Source organism: Sinohyriopsis cumingii, chromosome 14 (genome assembly GCF_028554795.1).
Source record: "Sinohyriopsis cumingii isolate HCF-2022 chromosome 14, ASM2855479v2, whole genome shotgun sequence".
Taxonomy (NCBI): domain Eukaryota; kingdom Metazoa; phylum Mollusca; class Bivalvia; order Unionida; family Unionidae; genus Sinohyriopsis; species Sinohyriopsis cumingii.
This window is the reverse complement of record NC_142974.1, coordinates 71,722,738-71,735,283: the sequence shown is the minus strand read 5'-3', so window position 1 is coordinate 71,735,283 and position 12,546 is coordinate 71,722,738. Positions and strand designations below refer to the sequence as shown.

The 12,546-nt window shown below is 34.8% G+C and overlaps 1 protein-coding gene and 1 long non-coding RNA gene across 3 annotated transcripts; both read right to left on the bottom strand.

Annotated features, from left to right (window-relative positions):
• Positions 1 to 4,048: 4,048 nt before the first annotated feature.
• On the bottom strand, positions 4,049 to 6,197 carry LOC149784123 (uncharacterized). 2 transcript variants are annotated; one of them, XM_089933206.1, is made up of 3 exons: positions 6,128 to 6,197; positions 5,590 to 5,935; positions 4,049 to 5,431 (listed from the first exon to the last, which is right to left on the bottom strand). In XM_089933206.1, exons 2-3 carry the CDS (start codon positions 5,816 to 5,818, stop codon positions 5,184 to 5,186), a joined length of 477 nt encoding a protein of 158 aa, XP_089789332.1. In that variant the 5' UTR covers positions 5,819 to 5,935; positions 6,128 to 6,197; the 3' UTR covers positions 4,049 to 5,183. The 2 variants fall into 2 exon arrangements, with proteins under 2 accessions (XP_089789332.1, XP_089789331.1); XM_089933205.1 differs by lacking the exon at positions 6,128 to 6,197 and having other exon boundaries at positions 5,590 to 6,105.
• Positions 6,198 to 6,547: 350 nt separating this feature from the next.
• LOC149784122 (uncharacterized) lies at positions 6,548 to 10,445 on the bottom strand. The gene is made up of 7 exons (XR_016414101.1): positions 9,447 to 10,445; positions 9,026 to 9,096; positions 8,653 to 8,816; positions 8,337 to 8,471; positions 7,660 to 7,824; positions 6,798 to 6,941; positions 6,548 to 6,650 (listed from the first exon to the last, which is right to left on the bottom strand). It is a non-coding gene; the product is annotated as an uncharacterized LOC149784122 (long non-coding RNA).
• Between the last annotated feature and the right edge of the window lie 2,101 nt (positions 10,446 to 12,546).

The window sequence follows — 12,546 nt, the reverse complement described above, 5'->3', positions numbered from 1 at the left end:
ATACGACATATGCAGTCAATTGACAGCCTTAGCATCTGTCTAGCACTGATAGAAAAATCTGATAATAAGGGAGAATAATTTGAAATCCCCTGTATCATAAATAACAGGAAATTTAGGTTGTCTCTATTTGTATTTATTTAAAAGGGAGAAAATAGCTCCTGGGACGAATGATATGATGTTACCGTGAGACGTATACTGAGAAGGATAGAGAGCAGTGCAGTGAGACATATAATCCTGTGGCGCAATCCTGCCTGGTATTAATTTCTAAACGTATTCTGAGAGTATCCAGAGATGGATGGTGGAAAGTATTATCCTGAGATCCAAGGTTCTGAACAGCTACAGTCGAAGCAGAAGAAACTGGGGACTAGCAGGTTATCCAATTGTACAAGCCGTTAACTTCAATTGTTCACTTGACCCTATGATGAACTAAATCTGTCAGTAAACAGATCAGATATTTTCCTTCTATATATCTGCTCAGATCTCTATCTACTTCACCTATAAGTTTCACCACTTCATATTTACTCGAACCGGGCAATAACATCGAGGATGGTCAACCCGTAGATAACAAAAAACCAAAATTAAGTGAGACACAGCAAAAGTCACCACCAGAAAACATTCATACCCTCCCCGCTTTACATTATGCATGAATTAGACAACCAAAAGTTTAATTTTTTGGTCACCCTGAAAGTAATGGGGCTAGCTCAAGACTGTGTGAAAACACACTCACCTACCCAGGATACACGTATACAATTATATTGAATCAAACCTTAAAAAGGACAGTGATCAGTAAATTTCTGCATTGTTTTTTTCTCCCATATTGATATTTGTCACCAAATGAAAGACCCTATGATTACCCTAAAACAATAAGACTGTCCCAAAACACCCTCAACTACCCAGGATACATGTGGGCAATAAAATAGAATAAAACCAAATAAAAAGACAGAGATATGCAAAATTCTACGCTGTATAAATATCAAGTATGATCAATAGAATTTATTCTTTTGTTGATACTTGCTGAAGACTATCCCAAAACACACTCATCAACCCAAGATACGTGTATACAATTACAATGACTTAATAAAATATACAGTTTTGGTGCATTTTCTCTCTCTGTCTCTTTCTTTGATCATGGATAGTTCACTAAACTACATTCATATTGCAAAAAGCAGCACAATTAATAAGTCAGAAGTATGCATCACTACATTCATCTTTCAAATATTTTTTAAAGCATTTTTTTTAATTTTTAATATCACAATGAGCAGCTGAATAATTAGAACCCAAGGGTGCTATATTTATATTTTTAAAATTCTTGAACCAAATTAAGAATTACAATAAATAAAATTAGTCTCCTGTAACATCTTTTGTCTCTGATTATTTCCACTTTTAGAGACAAAAGTTTTAAAGGATGTAAACCAGTCTTAAAGCTGGTTTTGGGGATTCTGTATATTACCAATGCAAATTAAGTATTGGAAAACAATTGTACACTAAATCCAATCTTTCTAATTGCAAATAAGCATTTTTATCATGATACGATCATGATTTTCCAGTTTGATTTTTTCAGATTTTGTAGCAAATTATGTCCCAAAATGAAGATCATGATAACAATAAGAACACCTTTAAGGATTGCTTAATTTTTGTAATGTCAATTTTACCTATAAACTTTATTTAATGTGCTATTGATATTGCCCTGAAATATTTTATTTTCACAGGAGCTTATGTACAGTAGTATCACAGGAAAGACAGACGTCTGTGAGGTGCTTCAAAATGGGTGATATACAATACAATCGTTACAAGCAGGGTTTGTCTGATGAAAACTCATTAAGAAGAGTACGAATATATCATTGTCATTTCTGATCCTTAGTAAAATAACTAATGTTTCCAAAGTAATGAAAGATATCACTAAGAAATAGATTTTTTAAATGGTGAAGGTAAATATTTAAATGCGTCAAAACTGGGGTTGAAAGAAAAGGACCACCCTGCTGTACTGTACAGGAGCTTGTTACAAAGAAAATTTGGAGTATCCGTCCTTGAATCAAGGGATGGGGGTTCTAACCACGTTTTACCACAAATTTTTCATTTGGATGGTTTATCTCCAGTATGTATCCTCATGTGCGTCTTCAAACTAGAACTCTCTCTGAACATTTTATCACACACTTCACATTTGAATGATTTATCTCCTGTATGTATCCTCATGTGTCTCTTCAAATAACTACTTAGTGCAAACATTTTGTCACAAACTTCACATTTGAATGGTTTGTCTCCAGTATGAATCAACATGTGGGTCTTCAAATGTTCAAGGCACCTAAACATTTGATCACAAACTTCACATTTGAAAGGCTGATCTCCAGTATGTATCCTCATGTGGACCTTCAAAGAACTACTTAATCTAAATATTTTGTCACAAACTTCACATTTGAATGGTTTGTCTCCAGTATGAATCAACATGTGAGTCTTCAAATGTTCAAGGCGCCTAAACATTTTATCACAAACTTCACATTTGAATGGCTTATCTCCAGTATGTATCATCATGTGACGCTTCAAATGGCTAAGGCTCCTGAACATTTTATTACAAACTTCACATTTGACTGTTTTACCTCCAGTATGCATCCTCATGTGGGACTTCAAATAACTATTGATTGGAAACATTTTGTCACAAATTTCACATTTGAATGGCTTATCTCCAGTATGAATCATCATGTGGACCTTCAACTCGTTATGGAGCCTGAACATTTTATCACAAACTTCACATTTGAATGGTTTAACTCCAGTATGAATCATCATGTGGCCCTTCAAATGATCAAGGCGCGGAAACATTTTATCACAAACTTCACATTTGAATGGCTTATCTCCCGTATGAGTTATCACATGGACCTTCAAATGGCTAAACCATTTGAACATTTTATCGCAAACTTCACATTTGAATGGTTTATCTACAGCATGTATCATCGTGTGACGCTGCAAAATCCAACTACTACTAAATGTTTTCTCACAAACTTCACATTTGAATGGTTTATCCCCACTATACGTCTTCAAATGAATACTTCGTCCAGTCATAGTATCAAAATTAGGTCGGCACTAGAGGACCTGGAGTGGCGGTAGGTCTACATGGACAGGGAGATGGAGTACGTATTAATATTTATGAGTTTGGGCTGGGCGATCTTGACTGTAACACTAACATTTTACTGGCCGATTGTCAGAACCTAAACTTCATCCCGCAAACCGCATTCAATGTCTGGTTCAAACATAGTGTTAATGTGGTTACGGGTCAAAACGGACCGGTACCGAAAAGGCCCACGGCCAAAACGGACCAGTGCTTAAAAGGACCGGTCCGAAAAAAACCGGACCCAAAAAGGCCCATTTATATATTAATTACCAGCTACTAGTATCGTGTCTAATAAAAGTAACTAAAACGTAAAATATAAAGTCCTTGTTTTACTGGTAAATGTCTATAAATATGTGCAGTAGAGAAACATTGTGCCGTATGTCACAATCGTACGTCCAGTGATCATGAAAATAATTGCGACACGCTACTACATGTGCTATGTAAAATGAACAAATAAGACAAATAATAATTGTCTTAGAAAACACTGTATGTAAAGCGAATCAATAATATCTTTGTTATAACATATCAAGACTGAATACGAGTTAGTGGTACCCACGTGTGGTTTGTGTATGCCAACTTTGTCATGCTAATGCCGTAACTAAGTAATGGCGATTTCATTTATGATGGATGGATGAATATTTTAAATTGCGAAGACTACTGACTCTTCCTGTTTCATATACATTCAATATCGTTAATACGTGTATGCGTATTTTATCTGCGTTGATTATATTTGATGCTTTCAATAGACATTTGTTATATTCTGTGCCAAGTAGGCACCGTTATTGCGTTGTGGTTGCAATGAAAGTCAAGTCACAATTGGAAAAGATTTAAGAGGTTATTTATACATAACAACATAAATTTGTATGATAGGTTAGAAAGAGACAAAGAAGAAAACATATCATATCTAACTAGTACAAGTACAAAAAAGACAAACGCTAATGCCATTTCAGATTTATTAATATGTCAATAATATCAATCATTATCGATAATACATGAATATTAATATCTAATATCAAATGCTACAACAATATTGCTCATAATGGCTGTCAAATAAATTTAACAGCAACATATATTAAATAATTCTACAATAACAGCAATAAATAATCATCGAACTATAAAAACATGCATACGTAGATAATCACTTAAAAACTTAACAAATTTGCACTACAGTGGCTGCCGATGTTAATATGACAATATAGGATTCAATTCTAGAATAACAGAGGGATATAGTAATGTTGTTCACGGTTATTCAGCTTTTCTAAAGATAAATTTCCATGTCATTTCCCGGGGTTTTCCAAGATGAAACAACTTTTTCAATGCTTACATATGACCATTACTGAAGGGAATTAAAGAACATTTTAGATTATAAAACATGCATTTTCTAAATCTAAAAATGTTCTCTTGCTAGTCTCTCCAAAAAATATCAGTCAGAAACGATGATGATGCACAAAACCACAAAATGTATCACACGAAGCTAGTTTGATTGTATTCCTAAATGGCATATAAAGTCATTTCAATGTACAAAAAAAATATTTCTAACCTCCTATTACAGGATTAATGAAACAAACGCAAATAATATGAATCTTGTCTTGTAACAAAAGGAGCTTAACCATGAACATATGTGGTATGGTAGTCGCTTACCAGTGGGCCTAGAAATTTAAACTTTGTTATATCGACTCATATCGGCATGAAATCGATAGGAAAATTATTTATTTCCTCAGAAATGGCAAGTATTATAATCATTATGTCGTTAATCGGGTGACACTATGGCGTAGATGAAACGTGACCCAGTACTCGTCATTTGTATTAATAGTCACATGACTTCACAAATCTCAAATGACGACATTTGCATTTACTTTTTTTAATTTTTTCTCAATATCATTTAAAAGTGTGGGTTGTTAGATTTTTATCCTCATGCGACTAGCATTGCAAATCGCAATTATCAGGTCACATTTCATCAACGACGTAGTTTAATAATGTCTTTTGGCAGAATAAAGACTTAACGATTTTAATACTCACAACTCGATAAATTTAACTCAAGGTCAGTTTAATTACGACTCAATTACGTGATTATTTATACTTACACTCTGAGACCATACAGCTCGCCGACGGAGCTCAAAAACTTAGAGGTTTTTATCTTGTGCTGCATGTACTGGTTCCAAAGTGTATTTAATGATTTTTCAAATCTGTAGCTTCGTCTCTCACGTCCTAGGTAGTTACACTGGACGGCCAAGCGCATGAGATCGGCCTCCCTCCGCAGTAGTGGCACTAACTGGGAGAAGCCTAGTAACATGTGTACTGCCCTTGAATTTATACGATGGTGCATGCCTGAAAATGTAAAACAGATAACGAACAATTGAATTGTATACGTAATACGTTTTTATATATCAACATGTATACATATTAATATGATACGGATAATTATGTCATGCATATTAACAGACTAATGTCTTTATACTGATATGCTTTATTTTTGCTGTGCTTACCTTCAACGTCGTTGTTTGTTCGTACTTTCTGGCGGTATACAAACCAGGCCTCAACTGGAAACACTGGATTATCCATCCACTGCCTGCGAAGGTACCCGATAAGGGTCCGTGTAGCATTTGTTGTAGCCTTCATTTGCAGCATCTGCACGGCTTGATGTATGTGCGCGCTGGGCAGGAACTGAAGGGCCAGCACTTGACGAACGAAGGAGTGAAGGCCTTCTCGTCGCATTGTACGTTTCAGCCAATCCAACAGACTGCACGTATCGCCACACGGCCTGGGACCAGTGGAAGGCACAGCCCTTAAGTTCGACGCCGGGAAAGGCCTCTCTGATGGTGAGCAATGCAGCTGAAAATATGCATATGCAAATAAAATTCCCGATATGATATTGTTTGTGTATGAAGCAATTCCATGTGAAAGGTAATACGGTGTCCTCATGATATTGCACGATGTCATTAATTTTTCCAGACATGCACTGTTAGCGTTGTTGAGTAATGTTCAATTTCAAATATACATTAATGTTATTAGTAAACAGCTTACCTTTTTCGAAGTCCAGTACGAATCCTTCTAATGATACATGTCCCAACCTTGACTGCAGAGAACGAAACACCTGTAATCCAAAGAATCGAAATGAGGTCAGTATTCGTACTGCTGTTATCATAATCAATTCCACAGCGATTACATAACGTCATTTACCTAACATTCAAAAATGACTCATCATTTAATTCTTGGAAAGAAATACAAATGCTGGAAACACTGTAGAACATTCAAGAGACATATGTTTCATTTTTGAGATATCACGACATAGTCTCATCACATGGTGTATTCATTTTGTTACTGTTTCTTCTATCTATCCTATATCTATCCAATAAACATGCTGGAAATGTCAGTAATTTTTGTAACAGGCAGAGAGAAAGAAAGCTTTAACATAATGGCTTACAGCCTGATAGCCTGACTTCTTCTTCCGAATAATTACACAGAACACATGCTGTGCGCCATTTCTTTCGATGAAAGCATGGATGGACATGAGTTGACCCTGTTGTCGGAAAGGCTCACCAACGACCTGGAAGTTATAATCACATTTATTAAACAATTGGACATGAAGGCTATTATTGCGTGCTATTATAAATTTAAAACAGACAATATCTGCAGCTCAGCAATAACTGGCAGTCGAACAGCATACAATAATGAATACAACATAATGATTTACCTTAAATGTTCCATCCATATACCACCGTTTTGCTTCTCGCAAAACTCCTAACAGATATTCAGTTGCCAGCAAGAAGTGTCACTATCTATCCATTCTGATGTCTGCCACCAAGAAGTCAGGAGCGTTGATGAAGTCCTCATTCAACTGTAAAATTCAGAACAAATATATAATTGTTGTCAATATCATTCATGTCTTAAAATATTCACACTTTAAACTATCAATATTTAACTACAAACTATATATAATATATTTTATCTTCAAAGTATAATTGAGAGCAGATATTAAGAATAATGAGCAAACATTATAAAAAAGAAAAAATAAATTAGTTTAAATTTTATAGTCAATTAATATCGAACTGTAGATTTGTCTGATTTCTATATAAACTACAAAGTCCAACGTTCTTGTCTTTTCTGGACGTAGTTTCGCTCTGGTTCTATTGGCAACTCTTTTCAAAAGCGTCTTCTTTAGGAGAGAGACTGTATCTGGTCCAGAACTCTCCAGAATAGCGTCTTCTGCAATCTTCAACGTCTAGTGTGAATATTTGCTCTCTAGCAGCACGTCTCGGCTTTGATAAGGAGAAAATCTTGTTATGTCAAAGGAGGTAATCATAAGTGTATAATTAAGCACTAAACATGTATGAAAATTTATTGCCTTTACCACGGAATCCACTAAAATTATGAAAAGCATACTAAAAAAACATTTAACGAATATTGCCTTTAGTATCACCACTGTGTTAGGATTGAATATTTAAATAATTATAGTTACATGTAATTTTTGTTCTTATAATTATAATTTTTATTTGTTTATGTGCAAATTGTACACTTAGCTGACAATGTAACATGCTATGCTGACAAAAAATTACCTTGGCGTACACCTGTGTCTTTAGCTGACGGTCAGGGACAGCGGTGTGTGTGTGCTGAGCATAGCTTTGAACAAACAAGTTCCCTTCCTGGCGTATTGTTGCTTTGCACTTCACGTTGACACTTCTAGAAGTGCAGCGCCACAAAGTAGAATTTACGTTATCTCGCTGCAAGGACAAAAATGCATTATGTATGTCCTTGAACAGTCTTGGCCAATGAGGAAATTTAATACAATTAAAATTTTTATATCAAACACACACACACACACCAATTTTATTTATACAAATTAAGGTCGAGAAGGATGTATTTTACTACTCATTTGATATATACATGTCATTTGTAATTGATATGTGATTAATTACCTAGAAACAACAGTATTCAGTGTTATAAATTATACAATCAATTAAGGGACATTCGAGAAGTATGTATTTTGATTCTAAATAAGGATAAATTCAGTCTAAATACTGCAGTAATCTAACCTGATGTACACAAGTTCACATCCATATTAACAAACTAAATCGAAATTATCATGTGGAATTTGTTTGTCGATATAAGTAAACATGTTTGTCCAGGATTTTGAAGAAATTGAATTGTCAGAATTGAAAATAAATCATATGTATTTGTCTACGTTTACAATAAATGATGCAAATACTGTTAATATCGACACATTTTCACACACCTTTACCCCATGTAAATATCCAAGTCTGGACACCAATAATCTGGTCTGGTATGTTTCTGTGAAGATCCCTCTAGGATTGAATACGTTATACCACGGTATTCGACTATCGTCTCAGTCAAAACATCGTGCACTGACCTGAAATAAACAATGTTATGCAAGCAATCATACAAATTTTAAGCATTTATGATGAACGGAAGTATTGCGGTTGCACATGTTTTATGTTTGTATATGATTATCAAGGAGTTCAAAATCATATTTATAACAACGTGTCTCAGACTCTTTGGAAATATTACTAGTATTACTTGCGTATACGTACTCTTCTTCAATAATATTCACTGGATCAATGTTTCTGTCACTTATATCGAAAGAAGTGTCTGCATCGGTGATGTCGGGAATCGTAATCGCCCCATATGGATCCACTTCAATTTCCGTCAACTCGGCCACCGGAATATCAGTCGACAAATTGCCTATACTATGGATCTATGAAATAAATGAAACAATAAAAAGCATTACATTTTCAATTTTTCCTCGCACCAGATAATGATTTTTCATTTAGTTTCATCATATGTAAAACGGCAAATTGTGACTTATGGAAATATAAATATTAAGGCAGTCGAAAACCGACTGGTTTAATTCATTGCCTTACAAACAAAAATCCTCGTATCGCCTTATGAATTTTAAACACTTACACTTAACTTCAAAAAGGCGGGTCTTCTGGCTCATCTTGGTCTTGATCGGATATACCTATGGTCACTGGAACCTGTTGTAAACGATTAAGGATTTATTTAATACAAAATTTGCCTCGATAAACGCTCATCATGAACAAAATAGTGTTACTAATTGTCAGCAGCATCTCTTGAACAACCACCTTGAATTGTATGAGAAATTAATCAACTATAGTGTTACTTGTTTATATATACAACATAAATACGACATGAACACGATTGTACTGTTATTTAACTTATTGCAAGTTTTCTTAAAATTCCTCGTGTCGCCTTATGAATTTTAAACAAAGTTGGGTTCATCGGCTCGTCTTTGTCTTCATCTTCCACCACCATGGTCATATGTGGTAGAAATATTTTCTTAATATTTAGTTGTTTTATATCATACCTGATTCAATTCTCTGCATGGCCTGCATGTAAAACTGATTTCCCCTCTGCTATTTACAGCCTCCCTGTACGCCAGCAAGGGTATTCCTAGAATAAATAATTTAATATATAATCTTCTTAGATAAATATTTCGATCCATACTCTGTAGGATGTACAATTAAAACATGCAAAAGATAAAAATTTCATAGGTGATTTAATTGAACACATGAAGCGAGCTATCGCCATCATTTTCAGAGTAGTGTCTTAATTGTCGTAAATAAAGAGAATATTCTTAACTAAAGAATGTTCTTATGTTTTGTACCCTGTGTTGCAAAAGTCGGCAATAGGCAAGACTCTCATTGATAATTTTATTATCAATGACCTGCACCGTCATCTTTATATGTTTCATTGTAGTTCTAGTGACTTCAAGAAAAGGTGGAGTACGTAAGAATAATAAATGTTTGCTCGTGCTCCCCTATTTCCAATTGAATAGAAGTGAATATGAAGATTTTCACAACTTTAGGAATATATTTAAAAGTGTACCTACCAGTGTTGCACGTGCGATGTTTCCAAAATCTGCACACGTAATCGGTAAAGGTCTGCTGTTTGCAATCCGTTCTTTATATTTGTCTAGGTGTTAATTCTCACTAACCAGTATTTCAGTTAAGGCAGCTCAGTGTTTTAGCAATATATGTAAAAATATCATTGACTTAGAAGTGAATAGATATGGGTATTGTAGAAAAACTGACTTTTTTCTTCTTTTATTATTATTATTATTTTTATTATTATTATTATTAATAATCATTCTTGTAAACGGTCCATTTTAACCCGGGCCTTTTCCGTCTAGGTCCTTTCTGACCCGTTATTGGCCTTTCTGGACCGGGCCTTTTTAACCCGGGCCGTTTTGATACTGGGTCTTTCTGACCCGTTACTGGCCTTTCTGGACCGGGCATTTTTAACCCGGGCCGTTTTGGCACTGGGCCTTTCTGGCCCGTTACCGTTAATATTGGTACTACCCTAATTCGTGGACGTGCATACTAAAATGAGTCTTTGTGCATCAACGGACCAGCCTAGCGTGCTTCACACCCGGCAGATTTTCAGCAGACTGTGCATACATTTGAACATTATTAGGTCTTTAAGTTTGTTCTTGTTCTATTATTTTAAAATATATGCGTAAAATTATATCGTCCCTATTTTAGATCTATATAAACTTGACAAAAAAGCAATTTTTAGATGCTTTTATTTCTTTCCAAAGCACAAGACTAATTAATAATAAATATAACAATACCATTATATACACATGAAGTTCAATGTATAGCATATGAAAAGCAAGAATGAATAAGAAACTTTCTTTATAACTTGTAATACAAGGTACTGCTTAGTCTTTGTGAAGAATGTCACTGAAACTTCATCAGTATCGGCCACATTTTTTCCCCAGACAATTTCTTAAATGCCTTCCTGAAATCAAAATTCTCAACATTGGACCCATCAAGTGACATTCTCAATAAATGTTTCATAGTAGATATGATATTTGATTATATTCTGGCGGCTGTTCCACCTCTCACAGTCTGCAGTAGAAACAATGCAACAAGTCACGTGTTAGCTGTCTCAGATGCTGCTAGATATAATTCTTTGTATTTCAGAACTAGATCAACCATATTTGTTGTGCATGATACAGTCCTGTTATATAAGTAAATTTTAATTTTTTCACTGATGTCACTTAAGTGACCCAGCCTTTAACAGTCGACGACTGGCATCCTTGTATCGGCATCAATTGTTACTCAGTTAAGTTCAGACAACACAATCGTGTTATCTCAGCAAATGATCCCTAAAACACTAAGCAGCCTCAAGTGCGTATCATGCTCAGGATTCAAATAACATGTTAGCAACACGTGCAAATGACGCTAAATCTGGGGTCAATTTGAGCTTCTACGTTGTAACTACTCGTTAATGGAAATTCTCAGTTTGTGACAGTTTTACTATTTAATCAGAGTTTACCATGCCCCTAATAGTCTGTCTGGCTGCTGTATAAACAAATGCTTAATTAAGAATAAAATTCTCCCCTCGAAAAGTATGGAGGGGATTACCGCCATAATTCTATGCATGTATTTTCTAATCTTTCTTGATGATCCATTGTAAATGGCTCTTTGCAATTGCTACTTTCATAATTCTATAAATGTATATTGTATTCTTCATTGATGCAGATTGTACGTGGCACTTTGCAACTGCTACTTTCCTTCTGCAATATTGTCAGTAGCTGCTAGCAAGTGCTACATTCATAATTCTAGTCATGAATTTTCTATTCTTCATTGATGCAAGCTGTAAATGGTTGCTTAAAAGTACCTAGATCTACTTTCACTCTGCGTCCTTGTATCTTGCAATTTAAAAACAACTGAATTAATTCTATAGTTTGTCAGTTATTACAAGTTTTAACATTACATTTATAAACTTGCTGTATCACAAGTTTCACAAATTGCACCTTCCAAAATCATGCCTATAATGTAGCTTCAAGCACATTGCAAGTTAGAATCAAGGAGGTAAGCATAAAATAATGCCTCATTATGACAACAGATGGCATTATGACACAACAATTTTTCACAATGGGACTACTCCCCTGACCCTAGCAACAAGAGGCTATACCACTTTATGGCATGTTTGGGTGTCTTATTTCAAATATCATTCGAATTAAATTACATCACCTGATGTCAGGGTATTAACATTTGGAAGAGAGCTGGCCTGCAAGAAACACAAAACAAATTAAATATAACAAATTCTATACAATTATCATTTTAGAGCATATTTATTATTTTAGAGTGCAGTGCAAATTCTGCTTTTTGTAGCAGTAAAAACCTCATAAGGTTTGAGCAAAGTGCAGATAATAGCACCTAGAGGCCATACTTTCATTTCTTTATTGAAGAGAGAGAGAGAGAGTACATTACTGAGATGAGGATTCTGTTTATTCACTCAACCCTATGTAATTAAACTTTACTGTTAATCTGCAGTTCACAGTGGCAGTTGAATTATATATATATATAACAAGAAGTAAGGTAAATAGTCAAATTATACAGAATTCTTATCTAGGTATGGCATGCATGATTATGCAATAGCCAGCAAGTATTGTC

Excerpts from the sequence above, each read along its gene's own strand:
- LOC149784123 (XM_089933205.1), bottom strand. The coding sequence starts at position 6,043 with ATGACATCGTGCAATATCATGAGGACACCGTATTACCTTTCACATGGA. Across the intron at positions 5,432-5,589 it reads AACAAACAACGACGTTGAAG|GCATGCACCATCGTATAAAT; the intron begins GTAAGCACAGCA and ends TTACATTTTCAG.